This window comes from Rhincodon typus, chromosome 1 (assembly GCF_021869965.1).
Source record: "Rhincodon typus isolate 14 chromosome 1, sRhiTyp1.1, whole genome shotgun sequence".
Classification (NCBI taxonomy): Eukaryota; Metazoa; Chordata; class Chondrichthyes; order Orectolobiformes; family Rhincodontidae; genus Rhincodon; species Rhincodon typus.
In genome coordinates this window covers 153582869-153598978 of record NC_063332.1, presented here as the reverse complement: position 1 = coordinate 153598978, position 16110 = coordinate 153582869, and the positions used below count along the sequence as shown (strand labels likewise).

Genomic DNA, 16110 nt, shown 5'->3' with positions numbered 1-16110 from the left:
AGTAAAGAATGAAGATAACTAGGTTTACTTAGGCAATTCTCACCACAATCCAACTTAAATCTTAACATAAAAATTGTGTGTATATAGAATAGAATATCCTTTATTGTTATGTGTACTCAAGTATAGAAGCACAGGAGTGCAGTAAAAAGTTTACAATGTCAGCTGTCATTGCACCATCTTAGGTACACAGTACCTTGGTACAAATCTTAGATACAAAAAGAGGAATAAAAAGAAAAGTTGCATTACCTTACAGTGATTCATTGTATAAGTTAGAAATAAGACATAGTTAAAGGATAAACATTACAGTCAGATAAACAAACTACAGATAAACATTACATTGCAGTAGCTCAGTGCAGGGGTTTCCACATGTGGTCTGACCAGCCTCATAAGCCATTGACCACCCGCACCAGAACCCAGTCCAACAACCAACCCCGCTCCACTCCGGTTCTCAGCCGCTCAAGGGTAAGTTTCTATAACACAACATGCCTGTGCTTACACTCCACCTCCCTCTTCCTGGGAAAAAGGTATTAAGTTTCCAGAGTATATCTTGAGGTTTGATCGTGTGCCTTTAATGTTTTCCTGCTGTGAGCCACAGCTGGAATACAAGCTTATGGGCTTTCACTGCATGCATTCCTAGCTCTGGAATTCACTCCCTTAAACCTCTCCTTCTACATGCTTCTCTGTGGGTGCTGGGGGGTGTCCCTACTAATGGTCTATGAACTACCATACAGATTTACAAACTCGCCATGAGCCAGAGTTCTGAGGAAAAAGCATTGACCGAAAATATTAACTCAGTTTCTCTCTCAGTGGACGATATTTGACCTGAGTATTTTCAGCATTTTCTTATACTATTTTACACAGTAACTTATTGGTATGACTCCAGGATTATCACTCAGCCCATGGGTCCATAATTTTAAATGCTGTTAGATTGAAAGTTTAACAAAGGAACCTTTCCAACTTTTCCTTATACAAATGGCATTCACAAAGCAGCTTTATGAAGACATGACATAGCACTGCCCACAACAACTTCTGTCTAGATAAAGTATTTAAGACCATAAGATCTAGGAGCAGAATTAGGCCATTCAGCCCATCAAGTCTGCTCCACCATTCAATCCTGGCTGATATGTTTCTCAATCCCATTCTCCTGTTTTCTCTTTGTAACCTTTGATCCCAATACTAATCAAGAATCTATCTCTCTCTCATTTAAACACACTCAATTACTTGGCCTCCACAACCCTCTGTGGCGATGAGTTCCACAGATTAACCACCCTCTGGCTGAAGAAATTCCTCCTGATCTCGGTTCCAAAGGGTAATCCCTGCACTCTGAGGCTGTGCCCTTGGATCCTAGTCTCTCCTACTAATAGAAACATCTTTCCATGTCCACTCTAACCAAGCCTCTCAATATTCAGTAAGTTTCAATCAGATTCCCCTTTATCCTACTAAACTTCATCAAATACACACCCAGAATCCTCAACTGCTCCACAAATGACAAGCCCTTCTTCTCTGGGATCATTCTTGTAAACCTCTTCTGGACCCCCTCCAATGCCAGCCTATCTTTCCTTAGAAACAGGGCCAAAACTGCTCAAAATATATATCAAACAGTCTGAATATCGAGAAGCCCATGTGACAAATGGTGCATCTTACTCGATGTTGAGTTTGAGTGTTCGGGCTTGAACTGACTACTTCGTGAATGGAAAGGATTTGATGAAATTGAAACTTAGTCACTTCAAGACTTAAACGAAAGTCCAAATAACTTTTCATTAGAACATTACATCAAAGGAAGCATAAAAGGATTAAAGCTACATCGAGGAATTGTTGTAATTCACAAGTGCTATAAGTTTTAATTAGGAGTTTCTTCATGAGTTATTGCAAAGGGGAAGTTACATTTCCTGATTTTCTTGTTGTTAAATAATTAAAATGAAAAGCATTTAGCTTAGTTTAACTGGTTTTTTACTCTATTCTCTATTTTACACCTTGTGTGGTTATGAGCATGCTTTCTCCTTGATTCAGAAAACTGGGATATTCTGAGAAGTAGAGTTCTCTAGAGCTGTTGACTCTTTGGCCAAAAATTTACACTAATATAAGTTACGATTGATCCTCACATCCCTTCTGCATTCCCTCTTCCATAACAGCTTTCTGTTTTACACTTTTTCATCTAATTTAAAGCATATTGAGCAGAATTAAGTTTTAAATTTCAAGATCTTTGATTCGACACAGCTGAAACAGTAGAATGAGGAAGGCAAACATTCATGTTCTGTCTTATAAAGTAACACAGGGCAATGTTCATTCACGTGGAAAAATGTTCTCTTCCCATAACAACTGTCTAAAATTCACTCATCAACAATCTTACAAGTTTGATGCACTATTTTCTCATCCTTTATGATAACACAACTAACAGTAAGAGATCTTACCTGAATGCCCTGTGCATTGGAACATAAGGCTTTGGTGAAATGTTCAGTGTTGGCTGGAGACACATCACCAAGATCAATGTGCCTGTTCTGCAACCTCCGAGGGACTGGCTCAACTCTCCAGGATTCATCCTTTCGGATGTGTGAGGTATGGGGCAAAAACTCAGGAAGTCCACCACGACGATCCAGTTCCAGCTTCGTATTGATTCTCAACCGTAGTATCTGCACAATATAGAGTGCTCAATGAATACAAGATAAGCAATGCCACATGATTGATTTCAGGGTAATTTCACTTGTTCATTTTTCTGCTGACTGGACCATTGTGGTGGGATACTGCTTTACAATATACTTACAGAAAACCCCAGATCATTGTCACATCCCAGGAAGTGGGAGACAGAGTGGATAATTCCTTAGAAACTGAAACAGTCCATGTCCAAATGCAGTAAGACCTGGTCAACATCCAGGCTTGGGCTGAAAAGTAGTAAGTAACATTCACAACACCCAAATGCCAAGCAATGACTACATCTAACAAGACAGAATCAAATCATTACCCCTTAACTTTCAGTGGCATCGCCATCACTTAATCCCCCATTATCAAGATTACATTGACCAAGAACTGAACTGGACTAGCCATATAAATACTGTGTCTACAACAATAGGTCAGAGGCCAAGAATCCCACAGGGAGTAACTCACCTCTTTTCTCCCCAAAGCCTGACCAGCACCTACAAGCCACAAATAGGAGTGTGATGGAATGTTCTCCACTTGCCTGGAATGGGTGCAGCTCCAACAACACTCAAGAAGCTTGACATCATCTATGACAAAGTTGTCTGCTGATCATATCCACCATATCCACAAATACTCACTCCTTCCACCAATGCTCAGTACAGCAATATGTGTCATCTAGAAGATTCAGAAATTCATCAAAACACCTTAGATAGCACCTTCCAAAGCCATGAAAATAACTGTCTAGAAGGACAAAGGCAGCAGATAAATGGGAACTCCACCAACTACAAGTTCCTATCCAAGCCACTCACCATCCTGACATGGAAATATATCACTGTTTCTGCAGCACTGCTGGGTCAAAATCCTGGAACTCCCTCCCCAAAGGCATATGGGTCTACCTATACAAATTGGACTACAATGATTCAACAAGGCAGCTCGCCAACACCTTCCCAACGGCAATTGTATTTAAGTAGGGTATTGGACAGGGAGGGTTTGGCCAAGATAGGGAAGGGAGGGTAGTGAAGGGGGGATGGTGAGCTCTAAACAGTGAGCAGGTGGAAAGGAAGGAGGGGTACAATGTTTGGAGATTGCATCGGATGCAAAGATAGGAACCCCCTCCCCCGTGCCCTGCCCATTTAAACATTTTTTTTTAAATGGGCTGCCTCTCCATGCCATCTGTACTATGCCATTGGGCAGCATATTTTTAGGGTCAGTTGGCTTTTATACAACTGTGTCATGAGGTGATCTCAGGGGTGGTGGGAGGATGGGTTTGTAGGCTGGGCATCTACACACCCACCAATTGAAAATGAACCAGGCAGAGGCAGTGTAAAGTCCAGCTAATGTTTTGTACAGCATGGCGGTATTCAATATATCACTCATGTACAGCTTTCATTTGTACTTCTAGTTTTAGTTTACCACATGAAACTGGAAATCTTTCCCCCTCTTTCCTCCCTACTGTAAGTCTTGCTCCAGCATTGAAAGTGACCTTATTTTGCCATGGCAGAGTTATGCCTGACCTCCCGTGTATTGCATCACCAAGTAGCAGGATGTGGACATGACCCAACAATACTCTACAAAGTACAGAATAAATGTGAACTGTGCCAACATTAGGAAGTGACAATTTGCCAAAAGGAAGAACTCAGATGGCTAGTCATATTGGTACTGTTACATTGCAACAAGTAATAGCAGGTATAGATCAGTAAGAGTGGTTACATGTTCCTTACAAGCTGCATTAATTGTAAAGGTAGGAAGAGAAACAAAAAACACTCAAGATTTAAAAAGTAATAATGCAATATATTGAATTAACCTATATGTTTTCCCACTACATGACAAATCGTATACCTTTAAAAAAGTAGCAGCCATTACAGTACATATACACAGCATCAATTCCATATTCAATAACACAGTTTTAGAAAGAGAAGCCCAGATAAACTAACAAGCTTTTTCTTACTACATACCTTTTTTTTTACATTGATTTGCTGACTGAATGTGTGCATTGCAGGCTTGACTATGGCCTCAAAACAGGATGCCTTAAAATGGAAGCAAAATACTTCAAATGCTGGAAATCTGAAATAACTTCACACACGTGTTAGATCTGCTGAGATTCTCCAGTATTTTCTGATTTTAAAATAGGTCTTTTTTTTGGGTAGCAAGTCGGGGCAGAAATTTTGCCTGGATAATCTCCTCATTGATTCTAATCTTAGCGTCTTATGACCACCCCATTGAACTCAGCACGAAGGAGGAACTAGGACAATATGATCTCGGTGGACTGCATAACACTACCCAATACAACTATCAATTTTGCCACTGTGGAAGTCTCCATTGTTTAAATTTCAAATACACTATCATTCCTGATTTATTCAGAAGGCACACGACACTGGGTTATAGTCCAACAAGTTCATTTGAAATCATAAGCTTTCAGATCACTGCTCCTCCAGCAGGTCAGGATGAAGGAGCAGCACTCCAAAAGCTTGTGATTTCAAATAAACCTGTTGGACTATGACCTAGTGTTGTGCGATGTCAGACCTAATCCACCCCAGTCCAACATGGCACCTCCACATCATTCCTCATTTAAAAACAGAAAGTGCAGGAGAAACTCAACAGATCTGGCAGCATCTGTGGGACAGAAACTTTAATTCCTGATGCCTGATTGGAATTCAGACACTCCATATCATGTTGTACACATGTGTGCAGTTTTTGTCCATTCCTGACTATGTTACTTGGCTCACCATCTTAACTTCTTGCAGCGTGGTCATAAATTGAGTTTCCTACACTATAATCCATTTCTCTTCCACATCTGATGCTTACATTTCCATTGAATTTTGCACCAGTTTTCTATATTCGATATTTCCCTAGTGACCCTTTTGTAACCTTCCTAAGATATTATGTTCACAACTAGGCATGAGATTTGCCTGCGGGTTCAGGAACTTTGGTATAAACTCAAACTCAGAACCTCAGAGGTTTTAATCCCCAAATAGTGCATTGATTTTCCACTTTATTCTTCAAGCACCTTGCCATCAACAGTGAGGCTGACGTAAAAGTAAAATCCAAAGTGACCAAGAACAGGCAGCCAACCACTTCATACGATCTTATACGTATTGTCCATGTCCTGAATATACAATGTTTACACTTCTGCACAACTCCACAGAGCTGAAATGTTTATATTGTACAGTTGACACCAGCCTAATGAGCATTTGAATCATGCATACGCTGCCTGCATATCCCTTCCATTTCCGTCACTTGAGGAACCCTCTTCTCAATGTCCTGTCACACTGTGAAAGCGAGGCACCTCATAAGGCACAACAGTAAAGAAAAGAAAGGTACTTGCACACAAATGCACATTTTCCTGTGGATCCCCATCCACAAAACAATTATACCAAATCTCCTGTGAATAATTTTGGGAAGGTTTAGTGTATTAAAGGCACTATGCAAATTCAGGTTGCTTTGTTGTTGTTAGAAATAAATAATGCTTTGGAATTAAGCTGTTTTGTGAAAAAAAACTAATATTATTTAATGCTAAATTGCATTAATTATTATCAATATGCTTGTGATCATTCTCCCATAGCATACAACCGTTTTACAATCCATTCAATAACATGTCCTACATAGAACAAAGAAAATGAACATTTAACATATATCAAAAAATGGATTATTAATTTACTACTATTCAACTTATGTAAAAACCATATCTTTTCATGATTCTGAATTTTTTGATTGTGAACTAAGGTGGGAAAGGAATGTTTTAAAAACCAAGGATTGTTAATGAGAGGGGATCTGATTGAAACGCGTAAAATTCTAACAGGGCTGGACAGCCTAGATGCAGGTAGGATGTTTTCCCTGGTTTGGGAGTCAAGAACCAGGGGACACAATCTCAGGACATGAGGTAGGCCATTTAGGACTGAGATGAGGAAATATTTCTTCATTCAGAGGGTAGTGAACCTGTGGAGTTTACCACAAGCACCACAAAAGGCTGTGCAGGCCAATTACTGAATATATGCAAGGATGAGGTCAGTAAATGTTTAGATATTAAAGGCATCAAGGGGTATGGGAAGAAAGTGGGAATATGACATTGAAGTAGAAGATCAGCCATGATCATATTGAATGGTAGAGCAAATTCAAAAGGTTGAATGGTCTACTCCTGTCCACATTTTCTATGTTTCTATGAAATGAATTGCTGCAGTTTTGAAAAGCAAGCTATCACTTACTGTCAGTGCCATTTACACTGCTGTTTGTTCAACCAGTGGGGAAGTTACGTTGCTGATGAACTGGCACCAGGGGGAGTATACAAAATAAGATTTGGCCAGCAAAAAGGAGCTGACTGGTCTGTGGACTAGTGACCAGCTACTGTCAATGACAAAGGCCCCCAAACTGCCTGAGAGCCAGTGAGTATGACAGTATAGCCAGAAGGTGGAAGATAAGAGATGCTGTCTGCACTAAAAAATACCTAAAGCCTGAAGAAAGCCAGTTTATTAACCCTCACCTGTTGCTGTAAGTTGTTGCTCTGGAACAATGAGTCAGAGACTTTATAAGTTGTGAACCAGCCACTCTGTGCTTCCTGTAAGCAAGTGGAAATACTTGGAGAAGGAAGATCGAGAAGCGGCAATTCCAGGCAAGCAAAAAGGATCATCTCAATGAACCGTGTGGACAGGTACCTCTCAGTTTTTCCCTCCAGCCATAACACAATTTTGTTGTGTGTCTGCATGTGCTTATAGGGAGTTTTAACTGTCATGTTGACAGTTCATAAGTGTTTACCTGCACTAGAATATATTCATTTGTAACAAATAATAATTCCTGTTCAGTATAGAAGCCTGGTTTGTTCTTCTAAAAGATAGGTAAATTGGGGAGTTTTGCAGCAGTTTTATATAAAATCTTTAACTTTTGGGACAACTCTGGGAATAGTGGCTTGATTACCAGCATATTAGCTCAGTGAGGCATGACACTTAAGGCATACCCTTTAAAAACCCCAAGCGATTACATATTCATTTCTGGTGGACTGAGGTCTGTTCTTCTTTTAGAAACTTTTCTTCTTGCAGTCCCTAGGATTTCATCTTTTTCACTCACAGAGAGAAGGGAGGGAGAAACGTTTCTCAGTTTCTCAGTTTTGGGTGCCTTAACAGGTCTGTGAAACTTAGAAAACCAATCCAAAAAGCTGCTGCTTTCTTTTAATTCAAAGTCTCCTGGAGCCAGTCTGTCTTGTAAAGTATCCATCTCAATGCTTTGAAAAGTAACAGAATCTAGTGTAACTAAAATGTACACTGCTTAATCCCATTTGACCTTCAATTCTGTTGGTACTTTTTACTATATAGCAGTGGCCAACTTCCATTTTCAGGTTTATCGTCCAAAGGCAAAAAAGGGGAAATAAATGCTCTTCAAGATAAAACAAATAAATAAGTTCCATGCACAATATATTAAAGTTGTTGCCCATTGCAACAGCATTCCAGCAAGTTAATTTATTAACCTATGCTATCATGTTCCATTTTGTTTACTGAATGGTTAATGTATAATTATGAAAATAATGGCATTTCCATTTAGGATTTTCAGATTATATTACAGATACAATACATATGAACTAAAAATAAATTTATGGATTGATTGATTTGATTGATTTATTATTGTCATATGTACTGAGATACAGTGAAAAGTATTGCTTTGCGTGCTAACTGGACAAATCATACCTTACATAAGTACATCAGGGTAATAGAACAGAATACAGAATATAGTGTTACAGCTACAGACAAGGTGCAGAGAAAGATCAACTCTAATATGTAAGGGGCCCTTTCATTAGTCTGACAACAGTGGGGAAGAAGCTGTTCTTAGAGTCATAGAATTATACAGCATGGAAACAGACCTTTAAGGCCAACTCATCCGTGATGACCAGGCATCCCAATCTGACCTAGTCCCATTTGCCAGCATTTGGCCCATTACCTCTAAGCCCTTCCTATTCATATACCCATCCAGATGCCTTTTAAATGTTGTAATTGTACCAGCCTCCACCACTTCCTCTGACAGCTCATTCCATATACACACCACCCTCTGCATGAAAATGTTACCCCTCAGGTCTTTTTTAAATCCTTCCCCTCTCACCTTAAACCTATGCCCTCTAGTTTTGGACTCTCCCACTGTAGGAAAAAAGACCTTGGCTATTCACCCTATCCATGTCCCTCATGATTTTATAAACCTCTAAGGTCACCCCTCAGCTTCCAATGCTCCAGCGATAAAAGCCCCAGCCTATTCAGCCTCTCTCAATAACACAAGATCTTCGGGTCCTGGCAACATCCTTGAAAATGTTTTCTGCACCCCCCCCAGGTTCTTAAATCTGTCAGTAAGTGTTTTCAAACTTTTGTATCTACTGCCCGATTGAAGAGAGTATGACCGAGATTGGAGGGGTCTTTGATTATGTTGGCTGCTTTTCCGAGACAGTGGGAAGTGTAGACAGAGTCAAATTTACTAGGTGTCCACTGATCACATTTACAAGAAAATTACCTGGCAGGGGATTTTGAAAATAGTTTCAAAGGATAGATGTTACTTGTTATTTATCTAAAAATGAAGAAGAGGATAATGACTATTTTAAGCATTCTCCTACAGAAATTTAGACCCAAAGGGCTGAATTTTGCTGAAAATTGGCAAAGTGTCAATTTGCATGAGTTTCATTGAGGGGTCCTCTCTGTGAGCTCTAGTGACATGCCTCACACAATTCTCCACTGCCCATCTCATTGTGTATGTACCGTATGCCGCTCTCACGGTATCTTGTGTTCACCAGCAGTGGAAGTACTCATCGCTGCCAGCACCTGCAGGGATTTTCACCATTGGTGCCATATTTAAAGCTCAGACGTACACCAGGTTAATCATTAGTAGCCACTTCACTGTGTACGTAGTGGGAGGGAAATGATAAAGAAGGGCTTCTGAGGGTGCACAGGTTGGCACAGGTGACACTTTGTTGCAAATAAACTCTTGCATTCATAAATATATTGTTACTTTACATCATCACCTATTTGATCAGCTGTCATAGTAAGTACAGGTAGAAAAATGAAACTACGCTGTCCTTTGCAACATATCATGTTAGAACCCTGACTAAACGAGTACTACTCTTTCCTTAATGCCTCTGGTGTAGTATAATATCCTGCCATTATTCAGCATGGGAGCATCACATGCTGGAAAGCCTTCAAACTGTTAAAAGTGCTTCCTTTTGCTGCTGCTCAATAAAGTCGAAAAAAGTTGCGTTTGCTTCTGAGAATGAACAGGGGCTGCTAGCATTTCGAGCAGCAATAAATTTACAGTCAGTGAATGATCACTGCACCCAATTCAGATCTATTGGAAGTAGTTGTCAATTAATTTCTATTTGGCCATGTTGCACCCAACATGACACTCTAACATAGTGAAAGCGATGTTCCTCTTGCCCGATTGCTTCATCTTCCTTCTTGAAAGACTGTTGACGTTCTTTCAGTTCTTCAGCATCCATCACATCCCTTCTTTACCTGCTTCAACTGTGCAGAGTACACCATGCAAGCAGTATATGGTGCACTCTGTTTGGACAGTACTGTAAAACCTCCCAGACCGATGCAAGCCTTGGAACCTCATGTTTAGGAAGCTTATTGTCATCTTCACGATGACCCTGGAGGAAGAATGGGCTGCATGGTTCTACATTTGTCCTCAGTGACAGGGTGGTGCAACTGAGGCAATTGTCACAGTTACAGAGGATAGCCCTTATCTCCCAGTAACCATTTTTACAAGGCATCTGGCCCTTCAAACAAAGCACGAATCTGACAGTTATCACTGATATCTGCATCATGACAGTTCCCAGTGTGTGTGGCGTAGACTTCTAAGGTCTGGTACCGGTGATTCAATGACTTGTACATTGATGGAATGGAACCTTTCTCCGTTGCTGAAATCAGCTACTTGGTGATATGTTGCTCTCAATGTGACATGTGTCCAGTCTATAGCACCATGTATTGAAAGATCCTATGCAGGTTCCCAGTGGATCCTTGGAAGCAGCCAAATGCAAAAAATGTTGCACAGCTGTCACCTTGGCATTCACTGGCACAGGATGGTTACCCATTCCTTTACCTTACAGTACCCACCACAACAGTTAGCATCGTTCCAAGACAGTGTCTTGGACCAATCTCAGTCCTTAGCACCAATTTGCCTTGCTCACCTGGAAGAAACAGCATTGAGGACAATAGACTCTGGGCCTCCTCCATATCCTAAGGGATCTTCAGCTGCAACTTCTTCATGTGGAGGCTGTTTGGCATCTGCTGGAGGTTGTTGCTAGTCCTGGGCTTGCTGGTGCATCTGTTCAATCTCAATTTTGAATGTTGTTTCATCACGGACACGAGTGACAATAACTCCTGCTGTGGCTAGGTCCACTGGTCACAGTTCTGATGAACTATGTGAAGAATATCAGAACCACAACAAGTCCTTGGTAATGTGAGCATTCAACACTTGCAAAACATACAGTTTGGTATAGTCCTCCACACAGGGAGACACGGAACATTCCAACAAAGAAGACCAAGGAATGGACCTTTGACATAGTAATCCTTATTTAGGTGTATTCAGCTCAAGCCATGTCACATTAATTCAGTAGGGGGTTGTAAGTGTGGTAGACTTAATAACACATTGTTCACTCCAACCCCACATTATCCAAAGAAAGGTAGTATTGTTAGTATTGTTAGCAAAAAAACTTACAGTTCAAGTTGGGAGGAAATCATGTCCACATACTTGTGTAGCTTGTTACTTCTTGGATTGTCTTTGTGAATGTGGCCCCTTGGTAACACTTTCAAGGTTACCTGTGATCAATCCTGCTTCATGGGGATGGCGATGATAGTATCTGGCCAGGATTTGCATCCCACATGGTTGATCACTACATGCTTTTCAAATGCAGGACTCTATGACTATAGATGTCTTTGACCTGCATTGTGGAAGTTTCTGATTAATGCAAACAGCCTCAGGTGAATAAAAGCTCTTACTCTGCCCACTCCAGGTATGGTAGCAGCATTTTTCGTTTCCATTGTGCAGTTGGGATTTGAATGAGAAAACAATGGAAATGCTTGGCAGAGTGAGTTGCAGGATCAGTCTGGTAACCTGGCTGACCCACTCCAAACATCTGCATTCCTTTCTTCCTTGACCTCATCAGATCTGAGTTTCTACATGTTCTCACACAACTCTTTCATGTAAATCTTCATCTCCCAATAATTCCCCACTGGTGACCATTGATGGTATCTTCTCCCTCAGTAACCCATGTCCTCCAAAGCATTGTAGCATCCCTCCCTTATATGTTGAGCTGTCTCCATCACAATTATTGACCCTCTGCATTCCAGCATGTTGCATCCCAACTCTATAGCTGGCTTCCTCAATTTCCCTACAACTGTGTTGGCCCTGATAACCTGTTTTGACATAGAGTGAACAGACCCCAGGACTGACTGTGACCACTCTCCTTACCGACTCGGAAGGACAGCTTGACTGATGAGTGGCTAGATCCTTGACCGATCTCTCTGCAACTCCCTACAAATCCCTGGACTGGATGCACTGGAACCTGCAGGACTGACCATTGCCCACTGGACTGTAGTGATATGCAGCCCCTGACCCTGTCCAACTCCAAGCAGCCAACTGACTGCGTCCAAGCCCTCAGCTGATATTAGATGCTGGAATTGACTGACTGACTGTGGCAGGACACCCCTGACTGATGACAGTCAATTTTGATTTAACTAAGGACTACTCCCCTTAAACCTTGAGGTGTAGACATTTGCAGCATTTTGCCACTTAAGCTGCTGGCACATAGTGCAGGTGTGAGCCTAATATAAAGTGGTGCCATACAACAACACGTCCTCTCCTTCACTCATCACTGCTGACAACCGGAACAATTTTTCTGGTTTTGTGCCTGACCTAAAAGGCAAGGGAAGACAGGGGCATTGTGAGCCAATAAGTTCTGAATGACGCAGCAAAGCACAACAAGGCACGGCAGTGGTGCTGCGAGCATCGAAGTAGGGGAGAACTGCATGAGAGCTAAGACACCAAGCAAAGAGAGATGCACCCTGCTCTGATGCATGAGATGGGTGTGTGACACTGCGAGCAAAAGAGCTGAGCAGCTCATTACAATACAAGGTGTTGGGGTGCTCCAAAGTGCAGTGTTGAAGTGAATAACTAAATTCTAAATAAGTCAGAGATGTGCCATGATGACGTAATGAGGCTGTGTTCAATGCCAATCTCCATAGACAGGGTTGGGAGAAATGCAAGTAATTGCTATCCACAGAGCGTACCCTAAGATCTACTGAACCAAGGCAGAACCCTGGAGAAGCAAGCTGGAGTTGCCAAGTACCCACACTGACTGTCGTGTCTGAATTATCACTGTCGAGTTTCACCCTGTCATGTCACAGGACAGCAAACAGCATATAAATGAGGAGAGAATAGGGAGTGATTAAATGTTAATGCATACTAAAGGGTCTCTCACCGCTAACTAGCAGGATTCTCGTCTCACTGTTCCAACCTGCGTGCAAAATTGCACTTTTTTTCCCAAACATCCAGAGTCTCAATTTTCAGACCTTGCCATGTTTACCCAATTGATTTTTCAACGCACATGTCCTTTGGGGGCTGGGAGAACTCCACCCAGTATGTTTGAATCTAAAGTCTGTTGCCTCAATTAAAAGTGTCATAGTTAAAGCATTATTATAGGGAAAATAAAATGCAACTTAACAGTAAAATATCTGGTATTTGGCAATGCACCAGCAATCATTTGAAGTATTCACACATTCCTGTACCCCAGTGGGCACCCCATTCCAACTCCACCACAACCTCACTTGATAAATGTACCTCATCAACATCTGCATCAAAAGTAGAGACCAATTCTGCTAGGAATTGGATCGCTTCTGGTGTCAATAGGGTTTGGAATTCTACCTTCAAAGATGGAGGAGGTGGCTCGAGTTCCACTCCAGTTATCGTCTGCAACAGAACAAGTGCGCTCAATTTAGTGTAAGTTTTTCAAGCAAATTATGTTTGGAGTAAAACAATCTTTCTTACAGAGCAAGTGTCTTACTTCACAAGCATGTACTGTGTATTGTTTTTAAATTACAAGTGTATCATTAGAAATAACATTATTTAAAAATAACTTTAAAACAACTCGCAATCCAATAATTTTCATTTTTAAAAATTACTCATGGTTTGACCTATGATTAATGAATCTGATCCTCCATCTGACCAAATGGTAAGTGGCTCAGTGGTTAGCACTGCTGCGTCACAGCAGCAGGGGCCTGGGTTTGAGTCCAGCCTCAGGTGACTGTCTGTGTGGAGTTTGCACATTCTCCCCGTGTCTGTGTGGGTTTCCTCTGGGTGCTCTGGTTTCCTCTCACAGTCCAAAAATGTGCAGGGTAGGTGGATTGGCCATGCTAAATTGCCCAGTGTCCAGTGATGTGTAGGAAAGGTCAATTTGACATGGGGAATGCAGGGTTATGAGGGGCGGGGGGAGTAGGTCTGGGTGGGATAGCCTTCAGACAGTCGGTGTGGACAAATGGCCTGCTTCCACACTGTAGGGATTCTATTCTAAAACAAAATGACAGATCAGACAAAAATTCTAGTTTGAATCAGGACTAGTTTTAAATCTTATCTCCAGTAAAAACAATATTCTACTAGCAGTAATAGGAGCCCACAGGTGATAGAGATCACTTTAGAATATGGTAAATGCCAAAGAATCATTTTACCACCTACAGTGGATAATATGGAAGTGTAAAGTCTAACATTTACTGGTGCGAGACTTCAAATGCACAAGGTACAAAGAGATCCATAGCCATCAAAAACAGCAGCCTATCAAATAGATAACTTCTGTTTGTTTTAGTTAGTGACTACAACTCTGCCATTCTTTAAACCTTGTGACTTAACTCATTTGAATTGGTGAAAATAAAGTGCTTTTCATACTTACAGTAATTTGTTGCAGTGTTGCTGCCATGATCAGTTTTCTTGTGGGAACTAGGTGAATATTGCTGATTCAGAGTTTACATTTACTTTCTGTGTTTAATCTGATATATTTCACAAACTGAGTCCAATGACCTTCAATCTCTGATGGTATCATCTGACCTCAATTTGTTTCCAGCCAATGACAATTCAACTAAAAACAAAATGGAAGAAATTGCTGTGAATTTACCAGATATTCACATTATTCATATAATGCTTTGTATCATCATTTTGGATGAAATTACTATATTTGCTGATAGATTTTCAATCACCATGAATTGGAAACAATGCTCTTTGATATCTAATTTTAGAAAAAAAAAATGTTGATTTACTGCTGTTTTCTTATTTTTTTCTTCTAAAGGCAGTCGGGATTCAGGCTTATTGGTGCTAATGCGTCCACGTGACATCGGATAGATTTTTCTAAAGTGGGGCACAGACTGGAATGTTTTTTCACCGAAAGCTCAAAGTTCCTTTGCAACATAACTGGTAAACTGAAAAGATCATGACAAGAGTAATGAAATATCTTTTCTGTTCTATTATTTTTTCATGAGAGGTCAGCACTATTTATCCCTAGGTGTTCTTGAGAACGGGGTGCTGAGCCACTTCTTGAGTGGCTTCAGTCAATGTGATATTGTCACACCCACAGTGTTCGTAGGAAGAGAGTTCCAGGATTTTCACCCAGTGAAAGTGTTGGAATGGTAACAGAACTCTGGAACCTCTGTGAATGGAGTAACCAAATTATATCTTCTTAACCAATGGGGGCAGGCATTGAGCAAGAACGATGGGAAATGAAGGAGGAGAGAGAATTAGATTTGGTGAATTTAAGTCAAATTAGCCCAGGAAAAGAAACACCAAACAGAAGAGATGAAAAACTGAATTAAGTGATAGAGGAACAGAGACAGAAGAGAGAAAAGAATTAAATGTGACATTTAAAATCTCCCGCAAGTTACTTTCTGCATGAATGAGATTGAATACTTTAAACTGATGTCTTTTCTGCCCAATGATGTTGACTAACATTGTATGAACAATTAACAAATAGCTATAGAGTGATAGGGTTGTACAGCACAGAAACAGACCCTTCGGTCTAACTCGCCCATGCTGACCAGATATCCTAAATTAATCTAATGTCATTTGCCAGCATTTGGCCCATATCCCTCTAAACCCTTCCTATTCATGTACTCATGGAGATGCCTTTTAAATGTTGTTATTGTACCAGTTTCCACCACTTCCCCTGGCAGCTCATTCTATACACGCACCACGTTCTGCATGAAAATGTTGGCCCTTAGGTCCCTTTTAAAGCTTTCTCCTCTCACCTTAAACCTATGCCCACTAGTTGTGGCCTCCCAAACTCTGAGTAAAAGATCTTGTCTATTTACCCTATCCACGCCCCTCATGATGTTATGAACCTTATAACTTGGTTTCAATACACACAGATAAGAAAAATCACACTTTAAACTGGAACAACACTACTATCATAGGACAAGCCAAACAGAGGTCAGCCACGGAATTCTTGGAGGCTTGGCATTCGTTCGCAGACTCCAT

General features: G+C 40.9%; 1 protein-coding gene across 1 annotated transcript in view; it reads right to left on the bottom strand.

The window, feature by feature from the left end:
- Positions 1 to 14638, bottom strand: part of mlsl (malate synthase-like) — a 43949-nt gene extending 29311 nt beyond the window's left edge. The window contains exons 1-3 of the mRNA XM_020534736.2: positions 14537 to 14638; positions 13435 to 13563; positions 2412 to 2630 (exon numbers count right to left, since the gene is read on the bottom strand). Of these exons, the coding sequence (XP_020390325.1) occupies positions 2412 to 2630; positions 13435 to 13563; positions 14537 to 14563 (375 nt within the window). The 5' untranslated portion in view covers positions 14564 to 14638. The remainder of the gene's footprint in view (positions 1 to 2411; positions 2631 to 13434; positions 13564 to 14536) is intronic.
- Positions 14639 to 16110: the final 1472 nt, after the last annotated feature.